The sequence below is a fragment of the Aulonocara sp. 'chitande type north' Nkhata Bay genome, linkage group LG11 (genome assembly GCF_057382095.1).
Source record: "Aulonocara sp. 'chitande type north' Nkhata Bay isolate Kocher_YH1m ecotype deep benthic linkage group LG11, A_spYH_male_GT1.1, whole genome shotgun sequence".
Lineage (NCBI taxonomy): Eukaryota > Metazoa > Chordata > Actinopteri > Cichliformes > Cichlidae > Aulonocara > Aulonocara sp. 'chitande type north' Nkhata Bay.
Window position 1 is genome coordinate 19,044,319 of NC_141354.1, and position 12,088 is coordinate 19,056,406.

At 45.0% G+C, this 12,088-nt stretch overlaps 1 protein-coding gene across 3 annotated transcripts in view; it reads right to left on the reverse strand.

Annotated features, from left to right (window-relative positions):
• The window catches only part of hivep3b (HIVEP zinc finger 3b), a 40,453-nt gene that overhangs the window by 13,759 nt on the left and 14,606 nt on the right, over positions 1–12,088 (reverse strand). For 2 of the 3 annotated variants that reach the window (XM_086310936.1, XM_086310937.1), the window contains one exon: positions 160–2,509. In XM_086310936.1, the coding sequence (XP_086167062.1) occupies positions 160–2,158 (1,999 nt within the window). In that variant the 5' untranslated portion in view covers positions 2,159–2,509. Of the gene's footprint in view, positions 1–159; positions 2,510–7,817; positions 8,272–12,088 lie in introns of those variants that run through there. The other variant, XM_086310939.1, reaches the window with a different exon arrangement.

Genomic DNA, 12,088 nt, shown 5'->3' on the forward strand with positions numbered 1-12,088 from the left:
ATATTCATTGCTTTAACTTTTAGGTATATGATAATCTGCATGTCTCAGATGCTAAAATGGCATAGAAAAGGTCTTCAAGAGAATAGCTGTATCGATTATGCAACTTAACATAATGATTTTAGCTAAAAAAAACATATTTTGTATGTATGAGAGACAAACCTGAGAGGGCCTGCTTCTGCTCTGGTCTGCGTGGTACTGGAATGAGGCCTCCAGAGCTGCCAGACACAGCTACAGATCCAGGACTGGGAGGATCCTCCTCCAGACTCTCCTCTTTCCTCCGCTTCCTCACAGCCATGGCTAACGCTCGAAACTTATGGTGCATCATCAGCGGGCGATCTACACTGCACGCTTTGCTTGCATCCCTGCTCTCTTGCTCCTGCCCTGGGCAGATGCTTCTGTGGGCCTCGAAGACTTCACTCTCTTGAAAGCGGGCCCCACATGTTCCACATTCAAACACGGCGGGACTCTTTTGCTGTTGTTGTTGTTGCTGTGGCTGTCTGGGTAGTTCGGTGCCTCTTGTTGAGGAGGAGGAGGATGTGGTGGGACTGGGCTCCTCCAACATTGACTCGGCTCCCAGGGGAACCTCTATGGCAGGCTGGCGCTTGAGCATACGCTGCGCATGGCCGATCCTCATCTCTGCGACCACTGCTTGCTGCTCATCAAAAGATTGGCAGAGGCGGTAACCTCTGGGTGACATGGTGCCAGAGGCAAAGGGCTCTCCTTGGCTGGTTGATATTGGCATTGAGTGGCTTCTAAGCAGAGGCACTGCTGACTGGTCCTGCGTACCCGGTGGATCAGCGTCAGGATTATGGATGTGCCTCAAACCACTGGGGCCTGCGGCTTCTCCTTTGGGATCAAAGGCATAGGGGTCTTTGGGGGCAGTAAATTTGGGTGACTCCATGCTGCTCTTCCGTGACAGGGAGGAGCGTCGAGGCTTAACGCTGTCAATCTCACTCGTGTCTACTACTGCTTCATTGATAGTGATGAGCTTGGTAATGTGTTCTATTACTTGGGTTTTGGGTACGGCGAAGGAGATGTTCTTCTCCTCGGTTCCTGAGGGTGAGGAATGTGAGGGATGAGGCTGCTGCTGGTGGGGACTCCGCTGCTGCCCTCCCAGCCTTCCATATTTCCCTAAAATAATTTCTGCGTAGGTTTTGGCACTGGAACTAGGAGGGCTAACTTGGCATATGTCAGTACTGCCTGATCCGGAGAAGTAGCCCGACTCTGTGCTGCCTTTACTGCCAGGCCCAATAGAAGAAGATGATGTGGAGAGGGAAGAGGGTGGGTCATCTGGAGAAGCCATGGGCCCACGTTTTCTCTCACTAAGCCTCAGTGCAAGTCTTTGCTTGACAGCGTGGGAGTCTTCAGGCCTCTGGCTCTCCTCTGAGCTTCTCAGGCGCTCCTTACCTCCTTTCCTATGCTGCCCCAGCATCTCTTTAGAGGATTTTCTGTGCTGGCCAGTCTCGTCCTCAGACTCAGTGCTTTCTCCCTCTGTGTGTTCCTCAGGGTCTTCTCCAGCGCCACTGCCTTCTGCACCACTCAAACTGGGCTCATCTCGACTGGATGCCAGACCCGCTTTAATACGATGGGCATGGGACTTGCGGTGTTTGTATAAGTTGCTCTTGGTCTTAAAGGAAAACCCACAGGGCGCACATGGGTAGGGTCTTTCTCCTGTATGTGATCGTATGTGTTTCTGAAGAACGCTTGGCTTGGCACATGGACGGCCACAGTAAGTGCACACATATTTCCCTGGTTTTTGTGGTTTCTTCTCCCCTTTCCTAGGTGAGCTAACCCCTTCTAGGCCCTGTTGACTGGAGTGAGTTGGAACGCCGTGAGCATGCTCACCCTGGGTGGAGGACGTAGAGGGGAGGGATAAGGTTGACGAGGAGCTTGTAGAGAAGAAGCTGCCTCCTGAGGGACCTGGGGTATCTGAACGCTGCCATGCTACTGCTTGCTGCTGCTGTAACCGAAGCAGGTCAGTGCGCTTGGGTTGGCGGTTTTGTAGGCGGCCCAAGGCTCTGTGTACAGGACGAGGATTAGAAGGCTGCTGGGGTTGCTGAGGTGGACAAGAGCCCAATGAAGATTCAGATGTCACATGCTGTTGCGCTTGCCTTCCAGAGCGCTCCCCATCAGCCGGATGGCTGGGCTCAGCCTCCATAGAGTGGGGAGGAGACCTCACAGACTCGTAACGAAAGGCTCTCGGAGCCTCATTGGTCTAACCGCATGGCAGCAGAGAGGTCAGAGGCATAGGAACATTGACAGACTAAGTTGTAAATCAAAATGGAGCACCTTTTTCAGAGTGGGCCAAAAGTTATGCAAGAGGACAAAATGAGGCATCATTAAAAGGTGCCCTGGAGCCACATGGATGCAGGTAAACATGGATCATTTCTCCGTTCAAAGCAGCTCTGCTTCTATCTAGCCTCAGCCATTTTAAAAGTCCTCCCAAGGTCTTTTTTGCATCTTTTTTGTTCGTTGGCAAGACTGTTAGTTGTTCGTCTTTTAAATGGGTCTAGAGAAACAGAAAAAGCAAAGGAAGCAATGAAAGCACTGAATGAGAAAAAGGAAAATTAATCAATCATCAAGCAGATTTCTTTCAAAAAAGGTCCATGTGAAAATACTGTAAACATAACATTTCCCTTCTTCACTTTCCAGCAAAGTTCCTCTAAATAAAACCAACAAAACAAGACAAAGTAGCAATTAAGGTCCTGCTGTTTTGACTGCAGTCAAAAAGTAAGAAATCAACAGATCATATTTAGAAACAGAAAACACAGTGGGCCCTGTGAGGAAGACTTAGTGTGCTTTTAAAAACCAAAAGAGTTACACCGATAAAGGGGAAGGTCAAAATCATTGGTGTCTTATTAGCAAATGTCATATTAAAATATACTTCCACATATCATATTATGAGAAATTGGGCTACCTTTCTTGCTACTGAATTGGGTCAGTGTTGTCATGACGACACTGACAAGGTAAGTGCATCAATAAGTTATTGCTCTCATCTGTCCTCACTTAAACTCTTATTAAGATAGTGGGTACTGCAAATCTATATTAAAATGCAAGGTCAAGCTGTTCTACATGGGAAACTGAGCATGTGCTCATCTGATGTATGCACACAACCCCAAGGTGTGTGCACAGCTCTTGAGTTCCTTAGACTGTGACAAATTAGAAATTAAGACTTCTACTCCAAACAGTGGAATCACAATCATATCTAACTGACGGCCTGCTTACTGGGCAGGAGTCTGAGGAGCCCGAGGCCAGAAAGTCAACATCCAAACTACAGGCACCAGAAAAGGAGACCGCAGTGTCAGGGCAAAGAGTCAAAACAAATGTTCGAAATATAGTCCTTGCATATCTGATCTGGCACCGAAGCTCAAGGGTGTAAATGAAGGGGGTTGTTTTCTAGTGGAGAAGAAGAACTTGACAGCAGCTGGGTGTCAGTGTTAGCCTCTCGCACTACACTGCCACCAGGGTGCAGTGTTTATGAGTAGTGTCTTCACACAGAGTCTACAGTGACACGGTCCTGTAAGACCTTTCATCTGCTCTTTCACACTTACACTTTCACACTTACACTACTAAAAAGCTGTGTTTATGAGGAGCCAAGTATAGCTCATCAGAGAGTCAGAGATGAGGCTATGATGAAATTTCATATTTTATCAAGATGTATGTACTGCAATATTTCCCCACTTACTGCCAAGCCTGCACTCCATCTCAACTCAAGACACGGGATTCTTGTACCAAAGCCAATCAAAACACACTGTGGGAATGGATTGGGTCAATCATAACATTATTGCTGAGCAGCCGTGCCCAACTGCTTACAGTCCCAGCACAGTCACGTCCAGAGTATCAGTCACCATCTAAGACGCTGATAGTGCTTACAGCTCCCTGTGTCGGAATCTGTGCTTCACTGCTCATTGAAGGAGAACACCACGTGTGTTCACTTCACAGCTGCAGACCTCTGCAACAGTGCAGACAGCATGCACCTAACGTGCCGCACAGATACCGACTGAAAGGGGGTGAAAATGTACCTATTTCCTATTATACATGCATATAAAGTACTAGGAAGGAGAGAGCTGAGGAATGAGGAAGAGAGAAAAGACTGAATCAGTGATCCAGTGGCTGAATAAACAGACCCTGCAGAAGACTGCGGCTTAAGGTGCAAGGGGTGGCAAGGCAGCAATGACAGTTCTTTATAACGAGCTACGCTTTTACTCTCTCCATATGTCTAGAAAAACACAGCACAGTCAGCCTTCATTAGAGCCAGTTTAAAGTGGAATAAAAAGAAAGTGAATCACTCTTCCTCCTGGAAAAAAAGCTCACCAGATTCTCAGCTCCATTTCCACGTTTCCACACATCTGCTAAGGGCCCATCATCTATCTGTACAGTGTGTGTTTCTCTAAGCAGACTAGTGCTTTGATTACAGCAGACTTTCACCATCAACACTCAGCAATTACACGACATAACAAACCAAAACAGCATTAAAATTCTCCATCTTCACTTTTCTGGCTTCCATATTCTCAGTTTTACGCGAGGACTTTGTCTAGGGTTCAGCAATAGCTTTTGTGTGTTAAGTCATGGGGACACATTACTCCCCAGGCCCAAATTAAAATGAGTTAGATTGTGAGTAAATGAAGAGTTGACAGACTGAAGGGTAAATACCGACACGCTTAAGAAAAGAAAAATGACAAACAAATATAGTGGGTTAAAGAAAAGAGAGAAAGAAAAGGACAAGGAAAAATGTAGCCAGACAGACAGTTAAAAAGAAAGTGTGTAGAAGGACGATTCTGTGCAGTGAGCATGAGAAAAGCAGACAAATAGCCTTCCTTAACCCTGCCGTAATAAATGTCTCTCTTCATGTAGTCGGCTATCAGGGTGTAATTTTAATGATCCCAAGCATAGCTGTTGATGCAGCCCTTAAACAGGGCAATTAGAAGGCTTTAAGGTTGGGAAGAGCACTGCTTACATTATTCATGGCAGTCTAGACTGCCAGGTTTGAATGGGGAAGCACACAGTTAAGGCCTTCCCAGGAAGACGAGGGAAAGGAATGCAAAAGTCTAGGCGACATTAAACCCTAACACACACACACACAGACGCACAGACTCTTCCGCTTACAGAGTACATACAGTGAACAGCACTAGCCTCCTCACAGCAATGCCTTATAATACTTAGTAGCCCCAAATCCACTCTGACAGATCTGACCGACCAATCAGCCGCAGCGCCCCGAGGTGACCTACCCCCGTCAACCGATCCTCCTGTAGTTTGATGAGGGGTTTTCCTTCCTCGTGATTCTAATACATACACTAGTGTACTTAACAAAAAAAAAAGATCACATTAAGACCTTGTATCATACTGATGAGGGTGAAGCAAGGTCGATCTTTGCTCTATTTCTAGACTGAGGTGCGAGCAGGAAGTTGCCAGCGCAGCTGTCATACAGTGTTATATTCTTTTTATCGGTGATGTCAGATCAAACCCCACCCCCCCAAAAAAAAAAAGATTTCATCTGTCCTGAACCATTGTAGCAGCCTTATGGTGCATTCAGAGATTTGTGGCGTGAACTAGTTTTTTATATCTGCTCCAAAAATGCGATAACCAACCAGCTCAAAAAGACGAGAGGGCAGAATGAGTGAGCAACAAGTGCAGAGTGTGTGCGTGTGTGTGCGTGCAAAAGGGGCTTTGTCAGCAGAAACAGACGTTACTGCAGGTACCCAAGGGAGCCCTGACACACGGAAGAGCTCACACTCCATCTCTTTCACACACACACACACACACACGTGCTGTCACACACCGTCACACCCTGTCTCCACTCATCATCTCTGCCCAGCAGTTATACTTCTAAAACTGTAAAACCCTCACCAGAAAATGCATGTACTTAGCTGTGGTTACACATTGCAGCTTTACCTTTTTTTTTTTATCTATATATAAGTAAATGCTAAAATTCCAGAGAAAAACATTATTTCAGATAACTTGTCTTTCAAATAACGCTAAATATCTGCAAAATAATATGTTTGGCTGTTAATTACTTTTTTTTTTTCCTGTACTGGTTTCGATTAACATGTACAACAACGCAACTAACTTTCATTCTGACTTTCAGTATATCCGTCACTTAGCTCAATAACCACCACAGGAGCTTTGTCAAAAGTTCAAACTTGACCCACGAGGAGGGTTTTGTGTTCCTTCGTCATATCCTCATCGAGACTCTGACATATTCATGTAGCTGGTTATGACGGATAAGATTAATGCATAGGAATACTTTGCACTCTGATAACTAATAAACCTTTTTACGTGCTGTCTAAAAAAAATCTGCTGTCATACCCTTCAAACACACAAACACACAGATCTCACCCCATCCCATTCTTTCTTACTGGCAGCAGCCTGGTGCAGGTTCCCATGGAAACCAGCCTACTCTGAGCAATGGCAGATGGAGAGGGAGCTGGAGGTCTAAATTTATCTCCCAGCATCCTCTCTGACTACAGACGCACACTGGCAGCAGGAAGTGAGGAGAGGTACTGCTTGGCCTGTGCACGCACTGACAAGTTGGCATGACCCTTGACATCTAACTCCACCCCTCCCACCCCTGACCCACCTCTTTTTAATGACAGCTTGAACCAATAATTGATCATTTTCAGCATTCACAGACGTTTTACTGCATTCCTAAAATTGTAAGGTAACTGGAAAATGAGAAAAGTCCTAATACCCCTGCCATCATCGCCAAAAACTGTCGATCAAACTTGGACCCAAAATGCTACAATAGTCTGAAACGTAGGCAGGAATAGTTTGATTTGATAGACAAGAGGGGGAAAAAAACCCACGGATGCTGAAAATCACACTCGCCAAGGGATATCAGCGCTGTCAGCCGCGTGGTAAGGAAAACGCTGTCTGACAAAACACCACATACTCACTCACTCACTCCCTCCCTCGCTGAGCTCTTTGCGGGACGCGCTGGGATCGCCGTACCTCTGGGTGTAAAGAAGGATTTCGCAGGGCTTCAACAAGACTGGCAGTTCACAAACTGTCGCCGTGTTCATTTTGATTAAACACAAGCCAGCGAACTGCAGGTCAATACCGGTCTTTAAATCAAACAAGGGAGAGCTCAGCTGGGTAATGCACACCTCCGTGTTTGAATGACATCTCTGGCAGCACAAAATCTGCCGCTCTGCTCACAAAAATCAACCACAACAATTAACTGACTACAACTTGGGCTAATTGCAGGCTGCCAGGTTTGCATTGTTTTATTTATGGCTGACACCTTCTCGGATTTAAATCATCTGTTTCTTTTGTAGCGACTTAGTTTGAATTATAACCCAGAATTTGACTCAGAAGTCTTCACCTTTAATTGGCGACAACCTACACTTACATCCACTTTTCCACAAAACTTCCTCAGAGACTCAGATGGTGAGGGAGACTCTGACATTAACTAAATCTGTAAGTTGTATCGTAATGTCTGCATACTGTAATTTGCTTAATGAGAAACCACAGAAAAAGACTTATTGACAACTACTTGAATCCTTCAACTAAAAAAAAAAACTCTTCTGGTTATTGACTATTCAAAAATAAGAAACTAAACTTTTAAATTTCAATAAAAAATATTTCAAACACAATAACCAACAATGTGACTCTTAATAACTAACTAGCCTGTTTGCTGTGGCTAACAAGTACACTAAAGTAATGATGAGGGAAAGAGAAGGTGAAACGAGGAAGATTAAATGGATTAGATGGATCAAAATAAGAGAGGAAGGCTGGAAGAAAAGGATAGGGTGAGTGGGGTGCAAATAGAGAAAGAGAGAGAGCGTGAGAGGGAAAGAAACAGACAGAGTTTAGATTACCTGACAGAGCAGTCTGGTCTTCCCCCTTAGAGACGCTTCACAGGCACTGTGAGACAAGCTGGGAGAGCCAGAGAGTGAGAGCGGATATGACTGTTTGAGTGGGTGTATTGCAGTGAGAGACGGAGAGAGAGAGAGGGAGAGAGGGAGAGGCTTGGGGTGAAGCAAAAAAGGAGAGATGGAGAAAGAGGGAGCGAGAAAGACACTAAATGAATGTTTCCACTGTACAAATGCAAAGGGAGGAGGAAAAAGATGTGGCGAGAAGAAAGTAAAGGCGACTCACACTCACAGAGCATCTGAAAAAAAAAAAATCGCCTCATTGCAGTAACATCATTAATTGCCACATTTCTTAGTGCCAACAGAACCGTCACAGTGAAACCAAAACCCTCCGGCTTACACGATCAGGACAGGATCGTCGGCTGCTGTTTCTTTAACTCGTCACATTGCGCGGCTGTGGCACACCTCGACAGACAGGATTACAAACAGGTCTTGCACGGGGTTTTCCCTTCAACGCAGAACCCTGGAGGCGATTCCTTGCAATTATCGCCTCCTTATCTACAAACTTATCTTATTGTAGTGGCAACTGTGCCACAGCAGCAGCCTTCGTTCCTAAGTGACAAATCTTTTGCTGACATGGACGCGTCTCGTTTACGTAAACCTTCCAGTTCCAGCCAGAGTGCCACTGTGCCGCATCTGTAAATGAATTCCAGAGTGGCATCCATTCAAGCAAGCCCCCGCATTACGCAGAACTCGGGCTAGGCCTATCAGCAGTGCAACACGAGGGAGAGAGAAACAGAAAGAGAAAGAGAGAATTTAGAATGAACGGAGGTCCTGCTGTTCCACAGAGCTTTGCCTCACTGGCAGAGCACAGGAAGTGTGAGTCACACACTCTAAAATAAACACACTCGCACGGCGTCGAGCCGGCACACAGAACGAGCGGATGGCTGGCCCGCTGATCAGAAGGCAGGCAGAGAGAACATGGATCCATGCAGGCCAGCAACACGTGCTGACCTGGTTGGGATTCACCGCCTGGAAAAAGAGGATTGTCTCCAGCTCTAATTGCTCTCCATATTTCTTTTCATGCTTCTCTTTTCAACCTTCTCTGCCACACACCATCTTTTTATTCCCCTCTTCACGTTTTTTTTTGCTTACGTCACCTCTTCCACATGCACCACGGCTGGATTGTCCACATGTCTCCCCATTCTTCCTCCTCTGGTTCGTGTTTCCTCTCTTGTTTTATTTGGTCGCATTCAATAGCAGTTTTGTTCAGGACTTGGTGATTACCCCTGGCTCTGTGCGGCTGACTGCTGTAAGGGGACTGTGCTAGCCTGATGCTGGGCTACTCTCACAGGCTGCTGGCCGAGGCACTGTATTGTGTCTCCCTGAATGTGCTCATTGTCACCATTTACAGCACGCACCTTCTATACTGTACTTCCCTGTGAGGGACCTTCACCCATCCGTCATCCCTTTGTCCTCTGTTCCTAAGACTGAAGACTTCTGACGGGAAGGTGGGGATGTCGGGGGTGGAGGCTGACGCCTGGGAACAAAACTGCCACTATGGCAGTGATTGACAGGGAAGTCGCTTTACGCAGACCTAATGATTAGTGAGGCCAGGGAACGAGCAGCAGATAAACAGTCGGATTTGGAGCAAGAAAGAAAGCTAGGATGGCTTAAGGAGAACAGGACAGATCATATTTTGAAAAGTAAATTAAAATGGGAAGTGCAGCAACTGTGAAGGTGGGACATAAAGCTTTCATTAGGCTATAATAAATGGTAACTGTATACTACCCACTGGCCCAAAGCAAGCAAGACTTACAGTATGCAAAGCTGCGCTCATTTACAGTAAATGGAAACAAAGGCTCCCCTGTGGTACGGTCACACGAGGCAGCTTCATGTGTACTGCAGACACCTTCATATATAACATAATGCAGGGACAAGAAACACCTAAAATGCAAACATTGTATTATAAGAAACACTGTGCCGTTTTGAATCGGCCACAGACTATAATTTAGACCAAATGAGTGGTTTGCGCATTTACAGACAACCATACAGATGGCATATTTTTGGACTTTCACCTCATAAACTGCAGACATAGGCAGTAAAGTGGGCAAACACGGTAGTATGTAGAGAGGGTTCTCTCTGTTCCACGGGCAGATTATTTCAGACTTGTGGTCTTCCAGTAAACTGAACCCCTCTGTCCATAAAGCTGTGGTATTATGATAGAAATAAGAGTCATTTAAAGAGGGAGCGTACCTAGTCTACAAAAGCTGCAGTGGCTCGGTGTTGATCTACCTGTTTGTTTATATTTGGAAGACAAAAAAAACAAAACAAAGAAGAAGAGTGCCTTTTGAGAACTAAACCACTAAATCTGGTCATTAATCAAAAAAATACACTCTGACTGTGTCACTGTTTCATGCTCAGCCTCCACTTCAGAATATAAACTTTGTATGACAAGTTTAATCACAGCAATATCTCTGACAGGCCACACGTCAGGTTATACTCCTGACTGTAGGACTCCAATAAACAGTGAGCACTGCTCAGCTGAGGTCAAATGGAGTCATTTTAAAAGGAAAAAGGATTGCTGGACAATCCCTTGGCTTAGTGTAAACATGCATCCATTCTCTGAACTGCTTATCCCACTAAGGTGGCAGGGGAGTTAAACCTTTCCCAGCTGATGATGGGCCAGGGGTTGGGTACCTCCTGGGCAACGAACACTGGCTCATTATAGAGCAGCACAGTCATTCAGGCTTACATCCACGCGTATGGCCGATTTAGAATCTTCAATTAACCTGAGTTAAATAATGTTATACATTCTTTGTGACGATAATCTGCTGCCTGCCCTGTTCACTGCTCTGACATTCAGGGCTGCATGCAGCGAAAGTAACCTGCATGTCATTAAGCTGGAGGGAAGCAAAGGAAACTGTACCTGGAGAAACTCCACATGCAAAGGCTCCAGCAGTTAATGTGATACACAAAGTTTAAAATGCAACATCCATTTCTAAATGTCCATCCATCCATCGCAAACTAAGATGCTGATGCGATGTCGAGATGATATTCGGATGTCGAGGTCAGGTTGTAGGCACTTCCTGAAAACGTGAAATTGCTACATTTTAGCACATTTGGTACTATTTTCCAGACGATGGAAGATTGGAGATTTGTGTGCCTTCCACCAGTGGCTGCTAATGTCGCCTGAAGCAGCAAAATAAATGTGTGGTTTAAATCAATAAATATCTGATCGATGAAAAATATCCATAAATCTAAAACAAACTGTCAGCATAACTATTTTGGACATGTTTTTCCCGAGGGTACCTGCTTGTTGGCATTCAACAGGATTAAGGAAATAAACTGTATTGACAGAAGTGCTGCTCCACCTATAGGAGCATGAAAGTCACGCCATGAAGCTCCCTGCACTCAGTTTCTGTTCTGATGTTAATGCCAGAGGAGCTCTGGACGATGGCAAAAGAACAACAAACGCTATATAAATATTGAGAACTCTTGCAGAAATAGCAACTCAAGTCCAAAAAGATCTGTACTTGTGTTTTGATTATGTGAAGCCATAAACATTTGATCAAGTTATTATTAGCTTTGAACGATGATGGAAAAGACCTCAGAATTATGGAGAAGTTTTACTAGGAACAAAGTCCGGCAATCAGAAGCAACAATGAAATTGGAGAATTTGTCAACATCAGAAGAGGTGTACGGCAAGGGTGTGTGCTGCCACCTGGCCTATTTTCTCTGTACAGCGAGCACATCATGTGCAAGATTGAATGAAGCCAGGAATTGTGGTCAGTGGCGCCTAATTAATAACCTGAGGTATGCAGACGACACTGTAATCATTTCAACATCTAAAGAAAACTTGAAGAAAATGATCAGTTTTATGCCACCAATGAACTGAATTGAATCCAATGAGCTCTTTAGATTGACCTATCCTTTCACAAATGTTTGTAAAGACACTCAGTGGCGATGGGACTGAAAACACCTGACTTCAAAGATTAATAGCTGTACTTTTGTCCATATAGTGTAGCAAAGCCAAATTTACAAATCCAAAGTATCAAAAAACCCCATTGATCTTATAATGACCAGTTACAGAAAGGGAACCAAGCGGCCAGCTAATGGAGTTGAACATGCAAGTCTTTTGTTAATGCCGATCGATACATACCCAGAGCAGATGTGATATGTGACCCTGCAAAGCATTCATAGCCTTTTTTTTTTCCACTCAGCACCTCTGCATTTTATTTTTTAAACAAATAATCTAAATATTAAATAATATAATG